Here is a 23,807-nt window from a genome sequence, read left to right on the forward strand (position 1 = left end):
TATAGTTATGGAATTTATATCCAGAATATATAAAGTAATATGAAATTGAGACTGAATAAAAAAAAATATTAAAAAAATTAAAGGAAATTAAGTAAAAATATGTTTGACATTTATCAAATATAGGTAGAAAATGTGGTGGTACATTTATTATCAAAAAATAGGGTTAAAATTTTTGAATAAAAAAAAATATTCGATTAGAACAAATTATAAAGTGAAAATATAAATCTTACTTAAGAAGATTAATGATTGGTGATATAAAATGCTAAATTTTAATAGAAGCAAAATAAAAAATAAGCGATCTTATATTATTATTAGAAAACAAACAGTAATCTTTTTGGCATAATGGGATGGTCTGTATGCCAAGATTAAATGGATTGAGTTCGAATCAGGACAGTATTTTTTTTGATTTTCGCATTTGATACTCATAATATTAAAATGGGATAAAATTAATGATATATTTATAAGGTAGATTTCAAATATATAAATATCAAAGAAAATGACAAACTTTTTTCTTAATTTTTTTTATTTTAACAATAAATTACTCAATTTCGATCAAACAAATGGTTTTATTTGTCTTAATATTCAAATATATATATGAATGCCGATAATGTGGTCGAGATGAACGGTTAGAGGCGGTTTAAAAATGTATGGCCTGCTAGCAAGATGTTACAGCTTGAAGCCGGTTGGGTTCCGAATCTTCGCCTCCTGAGATCTCACGAAGATCGCCCAATTCAGAAAAACGCCTCCCCTTGGTGCGCTTGAGCTGCCTGCATAGTTAGCAGATCATTTTGTTTTTTGCTTTAGGTTGTTAGCGAGCTTTAAATTGTTAGATCATTGATGCAATGCGTATGAAAATATTCATGCATTAGACAAGAACTTTCTTAATTTGAAAGTAGTATGCAGGAATAGATCGAACAATTTAATAAATTAGTGGGATCCACCTATAAAGTTCTAATGTTGGAAGTGATTCCCATTGGATTAATCGCAAAATGAGGTACTGGTCCGGAATTGGGTTCAGATAGCGGTATTTTGACCGATAAGGGTGTAATATGCACTCCTGTCGGTCACAATGTGTCATTCCGGGAGACATTGCCACTGCATGTCTCCCAGAATGAGACAATTTGTTGCAATCAGAATGTGATTGCAAAAGTTTGACCGACAAGAGTGTAATATGCACTCTTGTTTTAATAAATTTTAAATATTATATAATTATCTTTACATACAATCTTTACATTATATTTTTTCCTAATTAATATTTATTTCATATTTTTTTGTGCTTTATCTAACTTATAGCATGTACTGAACTATTTTACAGACTCTACTGAGCTATCTCAACATATAAACCAGTGAAAAAAAAACACATATATACTCACTTCATATTCTGATCTCATGCCATATTATCGCAAAAACTATATTTATACACCACACCTCATAAAACATCATTTTAGCCCTATCTAAGCGTTCAAAACCTATTTTTCCCGCGTAATCTGATTCTTCAGGATCCGCTGATTCGATTTCTGCCGTCAGATCGCGAAAATATGCATTACATAACAAGATATACACAAATTACTAAACTTAATATTTTCCTTAAAATTGCTTATTCCTCTATATGACAATATTTATTATCTTCTCCGTTTTCCCTCACAAATACATTTAATTTTCTGAGTAATACGTATAATAAAATGAATATCTCAAAAAATCAAATTCAAAATTAATAATGGATAATGACTAGATATAATCTGAACTTTTGAATGCATACATTTTTTGAAAAAATTGGATTTTGAAAAAATTATGTTGTTTGTGTATGAACTTCAAGAGAAATTTTAAGGAAAATATTAAGTTTAGTAATTTGTGTATATCTTGTTATGTAATGCATATTTTCGCGATCTGACGGCAGAAATCGAATCAGCGGATCCTGAAGAATCAGATTACGCGGAAAAATAGGTTTTGAACGCTTAGATAGGGCTAAAATGATGTTTTATGAGGTGTGGTGTATAAATATAGTTTTTGCGATAATATGGCATGAGATCAGAATATGAAGTGAGTATATATGTGTTTTTTTTCACTGGTTTATATGTTGAGATAGCTCAGTAGAGTCTGTAAAATAGTTCAGTACATGCTATAAGTTAGATAAAGCACAAAAAAATATGAAATAAATATTAATTAGGAAAAAATATAATGTAAAGATTGTATGTAAAGATAATTATATAGTATTTAAAATTTATTAAAACAAGAGTGCATATTACACTCTTGTCGGTCAAACTTTTGCAATCACATTCTGATTGCAACAAATTGTCTCATTCTGGGAGACATGCAGTGGCAATGTCTCCCGGAATGACACATTGTGACCGACAGGAGGATGCATATTACACTCTTGTCGGTCAAAGTTCCGCATTCAAGTTATGAATGCGGAACAGTGTGCCAATCTGGGAGACATGCAGTGGCAATGTCTCCCGGAATGACACATTGTGACCGACCGGAGTGCATATTACACTCTTGTCGGTCAAACTTTTGCAATCACCATTCTCATTATACAATCTCTTTATTTTCTTGCCTGTCCATACATATAATTAGACATAAACAATATACCTTATTCACAAATCCCTTAAGCACAAATTTACCATTGATTTGTATTTATCTTTAAAAATCTTAATATTTCAATAATTATTGAATTCTACATCTATTTAGTTTATCAAAACACTCAATGTTATAAAATCATATTAGTTTATATCATTTATCATCAGTTTTCATTTTACGCATGTAGTTTTTAAATCTCTATTAATTTTGAAATGAACAATATATTCACAATTATATGCAGTGTCAATAGATATCTTGTTGTCTATGAAATTAACAATTTTTTCAAATTATATTGATATTTCTTCAAATTGTGAATTTGTTACATTTAATTACAAATATGTCTTCTCCCTTATTTGCATTTGACTTACATTAATAACCAAGCTTAATTTGAACAATTGATGCCCAATTCAAAATGTCTTTCCAAAATTAGCCGAATTTCAAAAATTGACATGATACCACATCTACATCAATTGGAATTAAGAATATTCCAAATTAAATAAAAAATAATCAATCTTTTCAAAATTTATAATATTATCTTTTTTTAAACTGTTATATATCATTATCATTCCATAGCCTGAACTTATCAAAATGATTTCAATTCATATTGTTCAAATAAAGCATTACTTTGAAAGTTTGAATCATTACTCCGACATATTTTCCTATATAGTAAAATCACAACCGAGATTGATATATGCATAACATTTCTAGCCATTTGCATGTAGATATGTAAATTTTAACTCTAATTTTAAAATATTATAATTTTTTTTATATATCATGTCATCTATGTATAAATCAATTCACCGGATCATATATATTAATATATCTGTAATTGAATAGACTAGGCCAATTACATTAGTTTGATATCTTGATAACTTTTTAGATTTAGATTTCAACCTCAGCAATATATACTACTATGTACCAGTAATATAATGTTATAATAATGGGTTTGGATCTTCATGTAGTGTGGTTTTACAAGCAAAATAAATTTCGTCTAATTGGACTATGAATGTCATTAGTAGACTACTAAAATCATATGGTAGATTCTCTAGTGCCTACATAAGTATATGGTATATGTCACAAAAGAATGTTTCCAATCAGGGAGCTGTATTAATGAGCTTTTATAAAAAATTTACGGGCGTGTCAGATTCCAATAACAAAAACTTTAGGGTATTTTACAATGACTCTCATTGGCTCAAAATATATTCATCTAACTCAAGAATTTGTTATTTTAATAATGATACTGCAAATATTATTCCACAAACAAACATTGTTTCTCCTATATTAAGTAAAAAAGACGAAAAATTTACAATTTACAATGGCACAGATAATGTATATTCAATGATGCTTGAACTTCCACAGATTCCCCAATATATTCGATGGCATCAATATAGCCATTTTACCGAACCGAATCCATCATTAATAGGGTATAAGCAGCTACCAGATACTAACGGATCTTGGGATAAATTTATAGGATTGCATGCAGTTAATGATGAAATGGCTCAATATACACTTTATTCATGTAAGAATAATGGTGATGGAGATCAATTAATTGGTCTGAAAACTGATATTATCGCTCCATATATACCCTTTTATCAGTATTGGGTTCAATTCATTGATATATGGATTGAATTAAGAAATTTATCCTCAATGAATTTGCTTAATCCATTGATTATCAAGATGCACTGAAAAGATTACATTTCAGCAATGTCATTTCTATGCTTATTGTTTTTGTTTATTAACCATAAAAGAAATGATTATTCTATGATTATTAATTAATAATCTAATTAATACAAAGAAAAATCTATGATTATTAATACCTTTGTCGAGTAACATTTTAATCACAAAATTAAATGTGGTTTAGAACTTAAAATCAAAAAAGATTGTCAAACAATTTTGCCAAAATTTCCTTTGACTTTTCAGAAAATTGAGACATTTCAGACACATGTGCAGATTACGAATATCTTAATCCAAATGGTTTTACATCTGATGAATATAGTCCGCATATGCCATTCTTCGAATATTTTGTTCAGTTTATTGATTTATGGATTGAATTAAGTGACTTATCATTATTGAAGTTGCTAAAGCCATTTTATACTATTTATACAAAAAATATTTCATAATGTATGATTATTCCATTAATATATTCTTATAAGTTAATTAAAAATATAATAAAAAGCTCTATTTTATTTCTATATTGATTGAGGATGTTGAAAATGTTTGATAATTTTCTTGGTCATCTAAAACAATTTCTTGGATACTGTTTTGGAGATTTGGAATTGATGCAGAAACCTGCTTGAATATCAATGATAATCTTGATATCATATCTGAATCAATCTTTTCGCTGGTTAGTTGTTCAACAGATTCAGAGAAGAATTTAACCAAAACAGTGAAAAACATTTTTGTACTTGTTATCTTCTGAAAGCTGAGAATAAATGAATTCGAACAAAGACATGACATTCGAATTCTCGTCAATATCACATTTGCATGGCATCGAAGCTAAAGCAATTTGTGCATAATCATGAACATCAAATTCGTAATTTCTTACTAAATAACTCAAACAACTCAAACAATTGTCAATCAACATCATATTTTCAATGTCTTGTTCATTGTTCTCTTGTGAAAGTCTCTTCTTGACTTCTTCGTAAATTTCGGAATTATTTTGATCAATAATTGGTAATTTTAGCTTAGAAAACCTTCCAAACAAGTAAAAAGTAGCATATGAATTTCTTTCCAATTGTGAAATTGCATCAAAGAAAACGTCAGAAGAATGTTCATTATTCGGCTGTAAAACAAACAAATTTGTTAAAACAATTAATATTGCATCAGATAAAAGAAGATCCTTTGTTTTAGTGAAAGGAATCAAACTTGGAATGAAAGAAACTAATGTTTCTGTTAATTCAGGAATATTCAAACTCAAATTAATGATTTCATTTGCATTTGGATGCAAATCCTGCAAATAAACTCCTGTTTTGGAAGTAAAACATTTGTGGGTGAAGTTGAAACACTTTAATGCTTGTTTTGCAATCTTTCTTTGTTTTTCTATGTCCAAATTCTCAAAAATAAGTGAAAGTGAAGTGAAACAATGTCCGACCAATTCTACATCTCCATTTTTGGTCATTGGTATTAAAATCTCCGCCAAACTCATTTGCAAACCTCTGATAAGTTCTTCGTCTTCTATATTATAAGTTGCGCGTGCAAAATATTCACTTGCAATTGCAGAATGAATATTTGATCTCACACGAATTGAATTCAAAAATGTTTCGTAATTTTGTATAAAAGTTTCTGGGAAAATCGAACATAAATTGCATCCCCATCTCAAAGCATAATCTCCTGGTTTTCTTGTGATGTTGTCATCTGATGTCTCTTGAGTAGAGATTTGAGCAAAAAGTGAAACAATCTCATTTATTGATTCATAAATTTGTTCTGGAAAAGAAGTGGCAACGAAACCAAACGCATTTATGAAATAAACTAAAATTGTTTCGTCATCAGAATTCAAGCCTGTACTAAGAAAAGTGACAACATCTGATAATATATCAACAAAATATTCTTTTCCTTTCTGGGAAAGATGTCCAATGATGTAAACGGCATCACACAAAAGCGGATTGTCAAAATCTGACATAATTTCTTGAATAATTTGGAAAACTGTTGTAAACTGTTTTTCTGTCAAACCGTTACAACCGATAACGAGTTCTGCCACAATTCCAAGCATTACCTGTTGATCTGCAGTATTTCCGTCAGGGAGAATTTCGATGATCATATTAAGACAATCATCAAAAATTATGTCAGTTTTTCTGGCACTTTTTAGTAAATCTTTGAATGCTGATAAAAGTTCTTTGGACAAGTTGTTTTTAACTGCAGTAAGAGAACTGATATAAATATCATTCACGTACGGATCAAGAGCATCTTCATTGGATTCAAAAAGTGAACTGAAAGCGGCCAAAGTTGATTCAATTAAACAAAGTGAAGAAGACTCTAAAAATGACTTCAAAAGTGAAGTGAAGTATTCAATGTTGTTTCTGTAGAAGAATATGTTGTCTTGAGTGTTGATGATGAACTTTGAAAATGCTCCGAAAATTTTCTGAGAGTTCTCTGAAAAAATTGAAGCAAAATATTCGGTTATTTCGGTTATAGAAAGGTCGAAGAAAGAACAAATTGTGTATAAATCGTAAGGAGAGATACCACGGCTGTCATTTTGATCGAAAGCATCTTCTGCCAAGTTTTCTGTCGCTTGATATCCCAAAGAAACTGTTTCTAAGTTTTTACCAAAAATTTCATAATTTTCAAAAAGTGACAACAAAATTTGATGGGACAAATTTCTTCTCTTTAGGGAGAATTCTTTGTTTGAGATGGTATCGATGATCAATGGAAAGATTGTAGTGGCATCGAAGTTCTTGTATTCGCTGTTTGATAAGTAGAGAAGTAAGTCTGATAATTCTGGAAAATCTTCATCGGAAACTGTAGGAATTAGATTTGGTATGAGTTCAAGGAACTGTGTTGTACGTGTGTTATCATCAAATGTGTTCAAATACTCGAGAACCCCTGATTGCAACAATTTCAGTGAGTCCACCTGCAGATATGCCTTTTTGAATGAGTTCCATGATTTGCATGTCGTAATCAAAGACTTCTTTGGTTATAACTGAGAAATTGAGTAGTAATTTCAGTGAAATTAGAAGATTATGTTGTGAATTTGTTAGTAATGGCTCCAATATATACTTTGTAGCTATTGGAAACTGTTCCGCAGACTTAAATAATGAGATTATTTTGAAATTATTAAATCTTTTGCCTGTGGATTTGATATTGAATATAAAATTTGATAAATATTAATCCATATTTCAAGATTTTCATCTAAAACTGCCCTATCAGTGCATGAAAATACTCTTTTAAGTTGTAAAATTGCTAGTTTCTGATGATAAGTGTTGGTTGAAGATTTGAGGATTTCAATAAGTGGTTCAAATGCATTCAAAGATGAACAGAATTCATTGATTTCGGCAGACACTTCATATGCATTATCTGATTTTCCATTCTGAATGATGTTAAATCGTTCGACTAAAAAATCTACTGCACTCATCAAAGAATTTGATATTTTGAAATATGCAAATAGTATATGTGCTATCAAAGTAATTTAAATGTAATGTCATTAAAGGAAAAGATTCAAAAATTTTATAAATTTTCAAAAATACTCAATATTTATGCACTATTTGAACCAACTCTAAACAATATATGCTTTAAGGAAACAATTGATGTGAAAATAAGGTAATTATGTCTAAAATTTATTTGTGATTGAATCTCTGCTCCATTTTCGAGAATGATCTCCTATTTAATTTCCATTGCCACTTTATAGAAAGTTCCGTATCATATGCGAATTCTTATAATTTTGAAATTAGGATTATGAGAATTCGAAGTGCTTGATATATAAATACATAAATAAGAAAAACAATCATTATGTGCCTGAGAATAAACACTAGTATATATATTTTATTTATAAACATTTAAAAAAAAAATAAATTAAAAATTTCTAAAATTCACTTAACATATTAAGAACTGTATCATTGAGAACATATATTTCAGATTGTTCTATCTCCGAGTAGCTCAAATTCATTGTTATCCACTCCTCAGCCGTGTATTCTAATGTTACAACGATTGTTGCTCTGTCTTCAAGTCTTCTTGCGATGATTGTCATATCATCAGGATGGAACCATTTGAAGCAGAGATTGGAGAGCAACTGTTGCATGTGAGCCAAGATTACTTCTGCTGGCAATTGTATATCGACAAAAGGCTGAACTACTTCTTGAGGATATTCTTTGTTCGGGAAATTTCCCCATTGTGCCCTTGTCGCGAGTGAATAAACTTCAGGAGAACTGACATCATAAGTGTTTTGTCTTCTTCGCCCGTAAGAATCCAAAGAACCTGCTCCGAACACTTGGTTTGATTCCATTTCCATTCCGGAATTATCCATAGGCATCATCATGTCTTGGTTCTCAGTGAATTGCCATGGAAGAGAATCAATTGAACCTTGTGTAATCAGCATGAAATACAAAACCTTCGCCATCGAAGATCCTTGTGTTTGGAGCTGTGATTCTATCTCTTCCTGCGAGGAATATCCCATCTGTGTGAGTGTTATAATAGCGTTGTGGTCTAACTCTTCACGGGAATGGATCGGAGTAGAAAGGAATGGAAGGCTTTGGAAAGAATGTAATCTTCAGGAGACCAATGCGGAAAGCTGGATGTGCTTTGATTTGGGCTGTAGTAAAGCGACTGTTGGGATCGGAGTTAAGACAGTTTGCAAGAAGATCGTTAATTGGATCGGAAACGTCAGGCATCACGTAATGTCCAGATTTAATCTTTTCAACTGTTTTTCTGTATGCTGGATCTTGGAATGGAAGTTTACCCTGTGTGTTAGTATTTTTAAAAAAAAAAAATATGAAATTTTAATAACAAAAAAAATTTGGAATTTTTGAAAATTTTTTTTTGTTATTAAAATTTCATTAAAAAACATACTGTTAATAATGTGTATAATACAATTCCACAGCTCCAAATATCAGCAGGGAACCCATGGTATGGAACTCCATTGACGATTTCTGGAGCTGCGTAGTAAATTGAACCACAATAAGTGGTAAGAGGATCAGAACTTGCAATTCTAGCAAAACCGAAGTCAGCTATCTTAATATTGTTGTGTTCATCTAAGAGAAGATTCTCTGGCTTAATATCTCTATGACAAATTGATCTGGAATGAAGAAAATCGATGCCGAATATGATTTGTCTAAAGAAATGCATGGCTTCCGCCTCGGATAGGCAGCCTCGACTGATTAAGTAATCAAATAACTCTCCATTCGATGCATATTCAAGTACTAAATAAATATGATGAGGACTTTCGCAGATTTCTAATAATTTTAGTAATCGACTATGCTTAAATATGCGCATAACCGCAACTTCTCGTTGAATTTTCTCTTTGATATTTGGTTTGCTTTCGAAAAATGATTTTTTGATAATTTTTATCGCTGCAAATTGTCCTGTCTGCATATTTCTGGCTAATTTAACTTTACCACAACTTCCTGAGCCTAGAACTCTTTCAACTACGTAATCTCCGATTTTTCTGCAAATTCCATTGTCACTTTTCTCAAAATTTTTGATTTTACATCACAGAAGGTTATTGATCGTACTTAGTTCCATTTTACGTGATTTACTTAGCGAACAAATTGCCCTCAAAATATTCTAAAATACTCGGTTTTGACGCGATTAAAAATTCAATTTAATTGGTAGTGAATAATAGTATCTATACTCTGAGTTTGTTCGGATTTTGATATTTGGTCTAACTTTTTCCAAGGATGACCGTTAATCAAATCTCAAGATCTCAGAATAAAACCAAATAGAGCTAGAGGAATAATGATTTTCCTTTATTTAACGGAGAAGCATTTGCAATGATGGCAACTGTTTGTCAATGATTTTAGATATCAAATTTATTAAGAGCATATATATAATATTATTTTGTTACTTTATTTGTTAGAACTAATATATCAATATTCATAAGTTATCCTATTAGAATATTAAAATAAAATTTCTCAATCAATTTTTTATAAAAATGTTCTAACATTTTCCGTAAATAAAAGTTTAGTCAAAAAGCATCTCCATTTACACATCATTACATAGTTTTATGCAAATTAATAATCTCATCAGTATATTAATTTAACTAGCTGACTTAGTCATCTTGGCAAAATCCTGCAGTGTTACAAAGTTCTAAGGTATCAAAGTGAGCTAAAACTAGATAAATTAAAGTATCAACGTTTGCCTGATTTACGCTACCGCAAAGCATGTTGAAATTCATTGCAAAGCAGACATTTTTAACGAATTCAGTCAATATAGGAAGAGAAATTTCCTTTAGACCATCACCAGTTAAGTATTCAATAAGGTTTTGGCAGAATTCGCAGTTATTAGAGGTTTCATGAAGTGTAATGCTTGATGATCCTTTTCTTGGAGAATTTTGAGAAAGTGGTTGTGGTTTGGGACGGCATTTACCCAAGGAAACACAGACGTCATGTGTTGTTACTAATCTTTAAACTTATTTTGGAGCTGAGAAGCTACCTTGTTGCATTTTTCACTTCCTTTGCAAAAAGGAAAATCTGTTTTAATGGAAGCATTGTGGAGACCCATTGTAAATTTAGAATACTCCTTTTGGCATTTGGCACAACTGGATAAAAGCGTCTTTGAGGAAAAGATAGTTAGGAGCAAGAACATCCTGATCAGATTGTCAAGTTTTAGAGTGATAAATTTCAAATGAAAATTAAGATTGAATATTTGAAAAGAAACGTGGTTGAGAATAAAAGTTATATTTTGATATTACTGTGAGTGTTATTCAAATATTAGATCTGATGAAAAGTGACACAAAAATCAGGTCTGATCATAGTTAATCAGACTAAAAAAAATTTATTTACAAAGTCCTTTGTAATAAATTGAGTTTGTACAAAAATTTTTGTAGATATTTGATTTGAGTTCATGGAAATAATGCTTTTTATAATCGATATCATGATAGTTTGAATGGACATCTCATGTGTATTTAAAAGCACTATTTTGTTTTAAAATTTGTTGGCAAGTTTATAATTCAGTGGAAAATTTTTGCCAAAAAAAAATGGATGCTGACAAGATTTTTTCTCAGGCTTCCAATTTTGTTGATGAAATTAATGCAGATGAGTCAACTAAAAAGGTTACTATGATCAGCAATGCTGAAGAAGAATTGAATCAAATAAAAGAAATAATAGAAAAAATTACAATGAAATAAAGCATGATAAAGATAAAATCGACAAACAAAAGGAAAATATGGAATATTTCATCAAATATATTATCGCTTTTGAGAATAAAGAAAAACAACAACAGCAAAATTAATCCAAATTTGATAGTAATTCACTTTTAGTTAAGTACAAACTTTCAACTCTTCAATTTTCACTTAATAAATATATCAAATTCCGTTTGCTCAGCAAATAAAATATTTATATAAAGATCTGTTATACTTGTTGTTTTATATTTTGATAAATAAACTATTGTTTTAAAAAATATTACCCTTACTTCAATAATTATTTTAGTGGCTTAAATATCTGAAAATATTTTTAAAAAAAAAGATTTTTTCTAATCCATATTGAAGTATTTCCACTTCGTATGAGAAAAAATGATTTAAATGTATCATAATTAAACACAAACATTTTTAATAATTAAATAATTATTTCTTTCTTGGGAGTTTCTTTGTTCCATTCAAGTAATCGAAAGGCTTACTTCTCAAATCTTCAATGCTGAACAATTGTACTTCGGGTACCTTATACTTTGGCTTTGTCTTTGGTTTCTTCTTTTTAATTTCTTCCTGTTGGATATTTAATAATCTTCTTGCTTCTTCATTTTTCGGATCCTTCTCTAAAGCAGTCATCAAATCTTCCAAAGCTTCTTCGTATTGTCCCAAAGATACTTTGACTTTGGCTCTAACAACATATATATCCGCGAAATCACCGCATTCTTTGATCGACTGATTCAACTCAAACAAAGCAGCTGTTGTTTTATCTTTCTTAAGATTTTCTCTGGCAATTGAGTAATGTGTAATTGCCAAACGCTGCTGTAATCCTTCGCCAGAAGCTCCGCATTCAGCTGCTCTATGGTAGTTGGCAAGAGCACTCTCGAAATCTTCTGTTGCACGGTAGCAGTCGCCTTTGTTGATGAAGAAATTCGGATCATCAGGAGATTCTCTCATCGCGGCGTCAAACCAAACAATTGCTTCTTGTGGATATCCGTTCATGAATGTTCCAATGCCCATATCGTTGTACGTCAAGGCGAGTTGACGCTGGGCTTCGACATTGGGTGTTTGGTCGAGAATTGAGATGAGTTCTCGTTCAGCTTCGGCGAGATTTCCGGCACTTCGCATAATCATGGCTTTATGGACACGCATTGGGATGAGATCTGGTCTGATCTCGAGTAAGGAGTTGATTTCGACAAGAGCGGCTTCTCTTCTGTCACTCATAAGCATCTCATCGATTGTAGAGGTTTTTTTATCGACAAAAACTTTAATTTGATCGAGAACATTCTTTGCAATTGGATTGTCGGATCTTGAGCAAGAGCATCGTTAGCTTGGGCATATGCTTCAGCTAATTTATCAAAATGAAGAGAAGTATTTGAAAGTAAAGCATCGATGTAAGGATGATTCATGGTTTTCTTGGCTTCTAAAAGACCTGAAACCGCATCAGGATATTGTCCTAATGCAATATGTGACAGTGCAGCGAATAATCTTGAATTAATATTATGTCTATCGTATTGTGAAGCGCGATTAAAGTGCTTAAGAGCACCTGTATATTGTTTCTTTTCTTGTAATAAAAGGCCTTCGTTGAAATTTAATGATGCGCACCAAGCAGCAGCTTTAGAGTTAAGAGGATCAAGTTCCATGACACGCTGCATATCTAGTAATGCAGAATGGATATCACACATGTTTGCATAAGCAATAGCGCGATAATAGAATGCTTTTTTCTGTGTTGGATCGAGGAATAAAAGTCTGGACGCTTGCTGAGCTGCTTGAGTGAATCGTTCATGTTTTATAAGTCTACGAATTGTTGTAATTTCTTTCTCAAAATTGCCAGAAAATGCTCCATCCTTGTTTTCAGTCATTCTAACGTTCTTGGAACTATTTATTCTTGAAAAATTATTAAACGAATTTAGGATAGATAAACAGTATAGATGATTTAAATGATATGTTGTCGATAAACTTCATTGTTATCTTCAGATTTAATTCCCAAAATCATCCTTTTTTCTTCTTGTTGTGTGTAAATATAATCTTGATCGTCTTTACATAGATAGAAATCATTTGGTAGCTATCTTCTTAGTATTTTATTCTCTCAAAAATTTTAGATGCGTCACCAGCTTTCTTCAATATTTGAGTCATCTGGTGAAGGAAAGTTTGATCCACATCTTCCATTTGGACAATTTGCAAATTTCTTCCCACCAGGTCTTGGAAATCCTGGAAATCTATGCTATTTGAATTCATTAATTCAAACATTTGCATCTTCAGTCCAATGGCGCAATTTTTTTGAAAAATGTCCGAAAACAAATCCGATTTTAGCTGAAATTAATGAGATTTTAAATAGTTTATCTCGTCCATTAAATGGTAATACAATTATTTCAACGAAATCTCTTAGAAAGCAACTTCAAAAGGCAGGGTTAACTATAGATCCTACAATTCAGACTGATATTCACGAATTTTATACTTTATTTATTGAAATTATCGAAAATCAACTTATGCAAAAACTAACATCACCAACCAGCGCATTTGCAACACGTAGAATATTCCCTACACATTGTATTTACGAAGAAACCATTACATGTCCGATTTGCAATTCATCAACTTCACGTATTGACCAGACGTCAACATTTATCTTAGATGTAACGTCTGGATCATTGAATAATGCGCTCCAAGAATACTTTGGCCCAATTACAATTCAATCTAAGTGTACTCACTGTAATCGAATGACAGACAGGAAATTAAGGCGATCAATCCTATTTTTACCAAGGTCAATATTATTCTTTTTGACTAGAAATGTAGGAATTGGTCGACCAATTAACCAAGAATTTGAATTTCCAGAATGGCTAGATATTACAAACTACTCACTTGTTCCTTTAGAAGAAGTTAAGGAAGAAGTACCTTTGATGCGTGGAAGCCTTTCAGGAATAAGTGAAATACAAGATGAAACTTCAGGTTTCCGTTTAACATCTGTTTCTGCCTTCCTTGGTTCAGATAATGCAGGTCATTACTTCACTTATAGACAGCATTTTGAAGAAGGAGGTCTTCGAATGAGAAGATGGGTTAAATGCAGTGATTCCACAGTTACTGTTGTTCCACGCAGTGAAGTTTTCGCTGCTAAGCGTAATTCTATCCTTCTTCATTACGAACTCGTTCATTAAATATATATATTAATGTAAAAATTTAATAATAAGTTTTGTTTATTAAATGTTATAAGGTTTTTATTGTTTTTTCTGTTCACATGTATAAAATCACTAAACGATTTGTATACAATAACAATTCTATCTTTTAATCTGAATTGAAATTGCATTAATTCTCTATATTGATCAGTGAATATGAGATACTTTTAATCAAATTAATGCAATGAAGTTGGAGTATGAACAGAAGTTGTTCATTTATTGTTGTCTTTGAAATTTTATGCAAATTTCACTCAAATTTTGATATTTTATCCAGATTCGCTAAAAGTTTGCTTGTTGTCCTAATTTAGTGTGTTTCTGTTTCTCGATTTTTCCAAATTTTTTTTAAAATTGGGGAAATAATTTTATTTTTCAAAATTTTTTTTCTCAAATTTTCATTTTCAAAATAATTTTGGAATAATAAAAGTTGGGGCTAATGAAATTTAAATATACCATTGTAATTAATAATAATTGAATATACATATTAACCAATTTAATTGGAAAGATATTGGCTATTTATCGAAATATTGTTTAGATTATCATAATTTTTTCAAAAATAGTTTAAAAAATTCGCATGCAGTTATCCTTAACATGAATAACATTGTATAAAAATCAACAAATATCTAACATTCGAACAAATAATATATTTATGTAGAAAAACAAAACATAAAAAAGGAATGTACTTATTGAGGTTGATTATTCAAGTACTTTTCTTTGAAGTTTTTAAGAACTTCGTCCATTTCGCAAATTTTTGTCATGATTGGAGCAAATAACTTGTTGACATTGACCAATTTGGCTTTAAGCTCAGTAGATTTAGCATGCAGTTCATGGTATTGCTGTTTTAATTCTTTGTAACGTTTGATTTCATGTTGCATTTGCTGTTTCATAAAATCATCTGGGTGAAGCTTTGCAGCTTCTTCTTCTGTCATACCTGCTGCAGCCATAAATTCTTCTCTTGGTTGAATATTCAAACCATCAAGATTGAATGGCGGAATTTCAATATTTTGAATATCTTCAGCCATAATTTGGCACGTATAAAGATAACTATCGTTAGTTGAGTGAATGGCATGAACGTTCTTAACAACTTTTTGCAATTCGAGCAATGTTTGATTTCTTGCAAATGAAACATCGATATACATCTTGTTTATCATACTAATTAAAGCAACAATTTCAACTAGATGAGATTTAAACTCTTCTTGGCTGTTCAAACCTGCTACAAGTTCTCGAAGTTGAGCAAATGGATTATCCATTAAAAATTGTTGAGGGAAAAAGAAATAAAAATAAAGGGGGAACCACTCTCTGTTGATAATCTGATCCTGTGACATTGCGTTCATATTTTAAAATGTATTTCCAAGAGATTTTTCAAGTTTCAAATCTAAAAATCTTTGAAATGAGTAATATAAAAATTAAATTTTCATTTAAATTAGAAGTATTTACACAAGTACAATACATAACATATCTACTATTTAGTCATATACAATAAAACTAAGACAAGCTTTAACATAAACAAATTATTCGTATATTGTTTCAATTTCTGCGATGAAGAGCATCCATACTACTCCACCAAGGAACATGAAGTAATTCCATGCTCTCTCCTTTCTGCTGAAATCCTTCTTCTTGTATAAAAGGTTTTTCCATTCATAGGAACCGACATAAAGGAAAGATCCTGCGGAAAAAGCAGAAATAATACCAATAGTATCATGTCCTGCTAACTTATCTATATATATTCCAACGATAGAAAAGATAGGAGTTAATATTGAATAAATTACACTTAATATCAGTACAAAGACTTTTTTGGTCTATCCTCTATCATAAACAGACCTAAAGCAAAAGCTTCAATTGGTTTGAAGCCAATCATAGCTACATATAAACCAACAACTTTTGTGAATTTGAGTAAAATTCCAAGGCCAAAGCCTTCAATGAACGAATGGATGCATAAAATTATATACAACGACCATTTTTGAATCGAGAGATATTTCGTTCCGAATAGTGTTGGTGTTATAGATTGAGCATCACTTAACATATTAGGTGTACCATCCATGAGTGTGATCATGTTTTCATCTTGTGAGTCTGTTGCGATTTCAGCAGGTTTTTCTTCGGATACTGTGAGGAAAGAAATCAAAGTAAAAATAACGAAGGTAGCTAAGCAAACAGCTGGCGCTAATGGATAATTAAGCTTGATATTTTGAAGATTTAAGAATGCATCATCAAGTAAGTGAACGATTCCAGCTCCAAGAAAAATTCCGCCTGCTAAACACTCACCTCTGATTTGCCAAGTTGCCTTTCTAAAGAACAATGGGAATGACAAGCCTGCAATTGCTGATAAAAAGATAAAAAACGATCCGAGGTACTTAGCTAGAACCACCTTATTGATCATTTTTCGGATTCTGAATTTTATACCTTAACCCTGAAACATTTATTTAGCTCAATAACATGAATGCAAGAATTAACATATCAATCAAAATCTTTGAGGTTTTCTGAATAATTTGAAAGCTGCTCTTATCCATCATTATTTTACTCATTTTCCATATATTGAGCTCGAACTAAACTCAAACACAAATCCGAAAACCACCTTTTCTAAAGAAATTAAATTTCGATGTAATGGGGCATCTAAAAAGCAGCAAAAATATAATTTCAATGTAAAGAAACAATTTATCAAATAGGAAATAAGCAACAAAAACAAAACAAATTATTCAGGATAAAGAATAGAGTTAATATTCTTTGCACGATGATGGTGCTTGAGTTTTTCTAGTATAATAAAAAGCTCATTATCTGTCGGATCATCAAACCATGACCCAATTGGAATTGCATTATATGGCTGTAGCAAATAAGCAACGCTAGAGTTATCGATAATAATAATTTTCTCTAATGGTCTGTTCAAGCGGCTCAAATCTTTAACAAAGCTGCCATTGAAGTCTGTACAAGCTTCACGATAAAGTCTATATTTAACAACTCTGCCCTTATCGATGAAATCGATAACAGGATCTGCATAAACCTGGCAAGAAGCAGTAAAAATTATAATTTCGTAAAGAGATCCTAATTCTCTCAAGAATTTTTCGGCTCCTGGACGTACACATACGAAAACACCAACCGGATTCTGTTCTACACCGATGTTAAATCTATAATCTGCATGAGGAATAGCTAAGAATGAACTATGTACTAAAGTTTCATCCAAATCGAGAACTAAACATATTTTTCCGCGATCCTCGGATGATTTGTGCTGGTAGTAGTGAGCCATCCGGCGCGACAGCTTGCTTATTCTGATCAGGCCTTGCAACTGGTGCACCACAACAGGATCTCGACGCAGCTTCTTGCTGTTGCTCTTGAGTTCCATCTTGTTCCATAATAGTATCTGGAGGAGCTAAAGAAGAAAGTGTTTGTTCTGTAAGCGATTCCATTGTAAAGGCAGTTGAACTGTTGAAAATTGAAGTTGCAACGATTGAAGTAGTCGCAGTAGTAATAGATGCATCTGGTAAAGCGCCTCCAAAAGGAGTATCGAGGTTTTTGCCACTTGCCATCGACTTTAAAATTTCCATTTCGAGTTTTTGAACAACTTTTGGATCGAGAGTATGTTTACCACGAATGTGAGTATCTTGCACATCCTCTTGGTTAACTTGCTCATCTTCTCCTTTTTGGACTTGAGTTACATATTTTGATAAATCCATTTTTAAACAACGTTCAAAAAGTGCTAAATTTGTGTCACATTTTTGTAAAAATTTGTTTACAAAATAAAAAATAAATTTCAATTGAAAATAATCGACTTTTTTAATTTATGAAAAGTTATTCATTGACAGAGATCAGCCCACATGCCAAATCTCTATTAGATGAATCGCCTGCAGATCCGAAAGTATTTATAGCTTGTAAAGTTTTCGAAGATGATGAAACATCAGATCTATTATACGTTGTTTCACTCGAATTGGGTGTAATGAGAGGGGATAAAGTCAAGTCCAAAGAAGTTTTCAAACGTGCTGGTGATTTTGAAGCATTTGATAAAATAATACAAACTTATTTTAGAGAATTTAAATTCCTCGATCCTCTTCCGTCAAAAAAGGCTCTCGTACGATATGAAAAGCTTACGGATGAACAAAGAATCGAATCTATCGAATCATACTTCTTCAAACTTCTACAAATTCCTGGAATTGTAATTCTTCCTGCTTTTCTCGAGTTTTTCAATCTTGATGCAGATTTGTTTATGCAAGAATAATCAATTAATATCAAATTTAGCTTATAAAAAAGCGAATTCAATTTTATCGATTTTGTATTCTTGCACTAAAGTTGATTTTAGTTCAACGAAATGAAGTTATTCATGAATCAAACCATTAATGTTCAAAATAATTTCCAAATTCGGATAACTAAGTTCTCGATATCAAATTGAATACATTCCAACGGTTTTGGCCCTTCACTTAGGATTATGCGCGGCAAGTGGCTCAAGAAGCGTATGCGGAGACTGAAAAGGAAGAGGAGGATGATGAGGTCCAAATAAGCTCCTCTTTCTTGAGAGTGGCCTCCGTGGTATTTTTTCCAATAGAAATCTATTAGAATAAAGTTCACAACCTTAAAAATTTTTCTTTATTTCTTTTTTTTACAAGTTACTACTCCTTCAATTGCAATTGTTGGGAGCAAAACTTAATTTTTTCTTAGCGATATTAACATGATTTGATTACGAATTGATGGACAATAATCTAACTAGTACAAATAAATTTTAAATCATCAGTACATGATATTTAATTCGCATTGAAAGCATACAAGCTATTTCATAGTATAAATTGTAAATATCTCAGAAAAATGAGTTATTTTTTCGAAAAAACAAACAAAACTAAATTTATTTTATTCAATTCTAACAGATACGAAGGATTCCGAGGACTGGGAGTCATGCATTCCACTCAAATAGTCTGCAAGCCTTGCGAGTGAAGTTTCTGCCTCCATAAACTCCAACATCGAAACCATTGGATTTTTTCCTTCTAATGAATTGCATTCATTTAACAAATTTGATATTTCATCGTCAGTTACTCTGAATTTGAGCATTTTATCAGCAGCAACATGTCTTCCTTCAAATCCATACGTAACTTGAGGTTTATTTTCATTACTTAATGAGTTATTACTAAAAGTATTTTTGATATTGTGGATAAACGTCAACGGATCGTTCTGTACCTGCGTAACACCGTATCTACTTTCAAATTCCTTCTTCAATACGTCAATCCTTGACTTGATTTCGTTTCTAAATAATTGGTTTGTTGCAATTATGATATTTTCGACATCTGTTTCGGGCCATGATGCGAAAGTCAATCTCTTCTTCAATATCGTGTTCAAAATCTGGATTAATTTATCCGGATTTACAATATGTTATTATTAAATCTGATTCCTTTCATAACCATTGGCATACTATCCAACAAAGCCAGAATATTTTCTTCTCCAACATTCTGACCCGAAATATCCAGTTCGTTGAGAGATCTCTTTTTCATCAACTGAATTAAAAGAGGAACAACGCTGTTTCCTAGTACAAACTGAGGTTTGGTCGCTCTTATGGTGAAACTCGATAGCGATTTGATCGAAAAAACCTTGGAAAGCTCTGGTAAAATCTCATCAGCGTCAGATTGCAGGATACAATCCGAAATAGAGAGTTTGGATAGTCTAGGCTGGTTCTTTATGAAATCACAGAAGGACTTATCTATGACATTTCCGTTCCATACCAATGAAACAAGAGATTTCAAAGATAATGTAGGAGCAATACTGTAAAAACGCTTCCAGCTTGCAGGGGAACATAATGAGTTGGACAGATCTAATCGAAGAGTGTGTCCTCGATGCAAAGAAAGGACTTGCATCAAAGATATAAATGTTTCTTCTCCAAATCCACAGTCCGGGAACATGAAATTGATACAAGGACTCAACTTAGAGGCTAAATCACTCGAAAGAGGATGAATAAAGATGTTTCCGCTGAAGTCCGCCGTTGTAATTCCGGTTTCGAAATTTTGCATTTGCAAAAACAAGGTATCAAGCTCAACGTAGCAGCGAGGGATAAGGAGATTCTTGAGTGTTTTGTTTTTAAGAACCCAATCCGAAGCGAATAACTGGCAAAGGAAGAATAAAACTTCTTTTGAAAAAATTACATCGCCAATGTAGAAGGATTCCAAGGAATGGAAGCAATCTATGAAGAAGAACCTCTGAGTAAAGTAAGAAAACGTCGATTGAGTGAACGAACAGTTGTTAAATATCAAAGTTTTGATATTTGTTTTATAATTTCGGAAACATTCAATAAATAACTTGAAATTTTCCGATTCAAAGTTACAGTAATTAAAAACCCATTCGTAAATAGTCGAATTAGTCGTGGAAACTGCGTCATTGAAATCTTTCATTTCTCCTTGAACAGTTACGCTATTCATGACAACGCATTTGATCCCAACATTCGTAGAAATGATAGACGAGAAGGTTTTAAATAGCTGCTTTGAGTTTGTATCTGTCAAATAAATAGTTGTCAAATGTTTTTCATTTGAGAACGAAGAGACAGCATTAGAAAGGTATGGCAACGATAAAAATTCTTGTGATATCGTTAATTCTTCTTTAATTTTCGATAAAAATGAATAACACTGTTCTAACTTATCTGTTGCTAATTGTGTAGACGATCCAGCGCATGATGACAAGAATTTGTCAGCTAGAGTTGATTCAGTAGTATAATCATAGTTGAGTCGTTGAAATTGTTCTTGTAATGACATCGCGATTGAAATGTTTAAAGGGAATGTTTTAGGATCGTAAAGAGTGCACCTAATTGATACTATAATACACGCGATATTTAGTAAATCTGGATGAGAAATTTGAATTGTTGTTGAAGGCTTTGTAATTGTTACGAATTGGCGTTCAATTTTGATATGGGACATGTTATAGAATGGAAATATATGCTCTACATACATTGATTTTATGAAAGTACCTTTTTTGAGAATAAATACACCAGGAGTCGCGATAACAAGCAATCTATTGTCTAATTTCCCATTTTGGGATATGGAGACTTCATCTATATACGAGATCTGACACTCTTTTACAGATAAAAGTGGATGAAGGGGCCGAATGACATTAAGATTTTCCATATTAAATTTATTGTCACTTTTTAATTTTGAACTTGATAAATAAAGATAATATCAATACTTGCACATTCTATTTTGAACGCACATCACAATATATCGTGATTTCAGAGCAAATTATTGCTTGACACACTATCTTTTATATGATTTTTATCAAATGCTTTCTATAAAATATGAATGAAGTTGTAACAATCTATGTATCATTTTGCAATAAACATGGCTACCTCAATTTATACCTTTTTACCTTAAAAAACACTCTAATATAGCGGAAATCTTCATTATATATATAAATATTTCAGTTTTTCAATAAACATTGAATGATGAAGAGCCACCCTTGCTGATTTAATTCTTCATTGATAACAGACTCTTAAAAAACATTAAATTTATATATTTCCTTATCTTTTCTAAGATTACATGATGAAAAGAACTATTGACTATATGAAACGGAACAGTCATAAGGAGAGAGGAATAAGATATGAAAAAGCAACAAATAAATAAAACAAATATTGTTATCAATGATTCGGACTATAAGTTAAACTTGTTCAAGCATGATCATAGAAATTTGTTCAACTAACGAATACATATAGTTAGTACTTTGAGATATGTCGATCATATTTTTAGTTTTCCAACATTTATTTTTGAGTTTCAGCTCATTCTCAAAAAATCTGTTCATAAATATTATCACAGTGGAAGGGAAACGCATTCGTACAAATTTTCCATAATTATGATGTCAAATTTCCTGACGTCGAAATTTTTGGCATAATTTTCAGAAAAGTGACATCAATTAATTAGAATGAGGAAATTATATCTTCACCCACAGGCAGCTCTTCAAATGTCACAGCATTGCACATTAACAAAATATATTAACATGAAGGAATTCCCAGATATTTCATATTTCGCAGGCGCTTTATATGGCATTGAAGATGCTGATAAAATCGAAGTTATTTCCACATTTCAGCTAGCCATCAAGAACGACAATGGGAAAATCGTTGTAAATCGCGCTGCTTATGAAGAACTTGATAAATACGAACTTGATATTCACAAATCAGAGAAAGCTCTTGGATTTTACTGGATAGGCAATATCCCTGACAAGGAATTGGACTTAATTACTGCAGAATTAAATATTTTTTACCCTGTTTTGTGCAGAATCAAATTTACTGGTGAAGACGAGCATCCTATTAAATTGTTTGCCCAAGAAGATCAGAAATGGAAGGAATGCAAGTACAGCTATCGCACTGAAAACCCAGAACACATTTGCATTTCCGAACTTCAATCTGGTGGCGACGTAAAGAAGTCAATTGAGTTTACAATATCAGCATACAAAGAACTCGAGCGCAATCTCGACTTAATCGAGTGCCATCTCCAGAAAATAAAGAATAAAGAAGTCGAATTTGATGAAGATTTCGTTCGCAAGGCAAATGAGATCGGAATTTGGTTTAGAAATACATATGAGACTGATGCAGATATCTCATCTATAGAAGAAGCTAACTTGGGTCTCTTGTCCGGCCAATTAACTCAATTAACATTCCTTGCAATGAAGATGATCAAACCATTCTCGAAACCAGTCCCACGCGGTGAATCTTCTCAATTCCTTTGAGTCAAATAAAGACTTTTTTTTGATTGTTAATATTTTTTTTTTCTCTCATTGAAAATGGAACTCTTAATTATATAACAATCTCAATAAAACACATTTTAACTCTTTTTTTATTCTTATTTCAATTTATTCTCAAGATATTTTAAAAATTACATCAAAAGATAGAATGTAACACAATTACCTTTTAATGATAGTACTTAACAATCTATTTTTGAAAGATCATATCAGTCTCTGCAATAATTATTTTAATTTCGTCATTATAAGATACATTATGACCATAACTAACTATTCACAAAATATCATACTCCTTAAATTATACTTGAATTTTGAAATACACCCATAATGACTTTATTATTATATGTTAATCGAAATAATATTTTTTGCCAAGATATTATTAGTTTGCACGCATTCATATTCAAGCATATTTGCCTTACATTGCTTGGTATATGATCATAACACTGAAATCTTATATATTCATATTGGATTCGCAATAGAGATGAGGAAAAAAAAAGACGTTTTGAAATTATTAAAATCTTGAATTTATGGATGAACCATGGAAGCACATATCAGAAAATGGACGCCGATTAAAAGAACTACAGCGAGAAGAACTAGAGACCCTTGTTCTT

The 23,807-nt window shown here is 31.5% G+C and overlaps 7 protein-coding genes and 1 pseudogene across 8 annotated transcripts; 2 read left to right on the forward strand and 6 right to left on the reverse strand.

The window, feature by feature from the left end:
• Nucleotides 1–4,801: 4,801 nt before the first annotated feature.
• Nucleotides 4,802–7,637, reverse strand: TVAGG3_0971880 (armadillo (ARM) repeat-containing protein family; the record flags this gene model as incomplete). The annotated part of the gene is made up of 1 exon (XM_051253702.1): nt 4,952–7,126. The coding sequence occupies one exon, from the start codon at nt 7,124–7,126 to the stop codon at nt 4,952–4,954; it is 2,175 nt and encodes a 724-aa protein (XP_051079276.1).
• Nucleotides 7,638–9,051: 1,414 nt separating this feature from the next.
• Nucleotides 9,052–9,670, reverse strand: TVAGG3_0971890 (protein kinase; the record flags this gene model as incomplete). The annotated part of the gene is made up of 1 exon (XM_051253703.1): nt 9,052–9,498. One exon carries the CDS (start codon nt 9,496–9,498, stop codon nt 9,052–9,054), a length of 447 nt encoding a protein of 148 aa, XP_051079277.1.
• Nucleotides 9,671–10,273: 603 nt separating this feature from the next.
• Nucleotides 10,274–10,594, reverse strand: TVAGG3_0971900 (saposin family; the record flags this gene model as incomplete). The annotated part of the gene is made up of 1 exon (XM_051253704.1): nt 10,274–10,594. The coding sequence occupies one exon, from the start codon at nt 10,592–10,594 to the stop codon at nt 10,274–10,276; it is 321 nt and encodes a 106-aa protein (XP_051079278.1).
• A 598-nt stretch (nt 10,595–11,192) lies between these two features.
• TVAGG3_0971910 (ubiquitinyl hydrolase protein) lies at nt 11,193–14,499 on the forward strand (the record flags this gene model as incomplete). Its single annotated transcript, XM_051253705.1, has 1 exon — nt 13,450–14,499. The coding sequence occupies one exon, from the start codon at nt 13,450–13,452 to the stop codon at nt 14,497–14,499; it is 1,050 nt and encodes a 349-aa protein (XP_051079279.1).
• Nucleotides 14,500–15,136: 637 nt separating this feature from the next.
• On the reverse strand, nt 15,137–15,776 carry TVAGG3_0971920 (uncharacterized protein; the record flags this gene model as incomplete). The annotated part of the gene is made up of 1 exon (XM_001308791.1): nt 15,198–15,764. The coding sequence occupies one exon, from the start codon at nt 15,762–15,764 to the stop codon at nt 15,198–15,200; it is 567 nt and encodes a 188-aa protein (XP_001308792.1).
• A 1,397-nt stretch (nt 15,777–17,173) lies between these two features.
• TVAGG3_0971930 (phosphoprotein phosphatase protein) lies at nt 17,174–18,179 on the reverse strand (the record flags this gene model as incomplete). Its single annotated transcript, XM_051253706.1, has 1 exon — nt 17,204–17,752. The coding sequence occupies one exon, from the start codon at nt 17,750–17,752 to the stop codon at nt 17,204–17,206; it is 549 nt and encodes a 182-aa protein (XP_051079280.1).
• A 1,150-nt stretch (nt 18,180–19,329) lies between these two features.
• Nucleotides 19,330–21,591, reverse strand: TVAGG3_0971940 (annotated as a pseudogene). Its single transcript has one exon — nt 19,342–21,419. A coding segment is annotated over exon 1 (2,078 nt).
• A 704-nt stretch (nt 21,592–22,295) lies between these two features.
• TVAGG3_0971950 (eukaryotic translation initiation factor 3 subunit F-related family) lies at nt 22,296–23,510 on the forward strand (the record flags this gene model as incomplete). The annotated part of the gene is made up of 1 exon (XM_001308786.2): nt 22,381–23,184. One exon carries the CDS (start codon nt 22,381–22,383, stop codon nt 23,182–23,184), a length of 804 nt encoding a protein of 267 aa, XP_001308787.1.
• Between the last annotated feature and the right edge of the window lie 297 nt (nt 23,511–23,807).

The sequence above is a fragment of the Trichomonas vaginalis genome, chromosome I, assembly GCF_026262505.1.
Source record: "Trichomonas vaginalis G3 chromosome I, whole genome shotgun sequence".
NCBI lineage: Eukaryota > Parabasalia > Trichomonadida > Trichomonadidae > Trichomonas > Trichomonas vaginalis.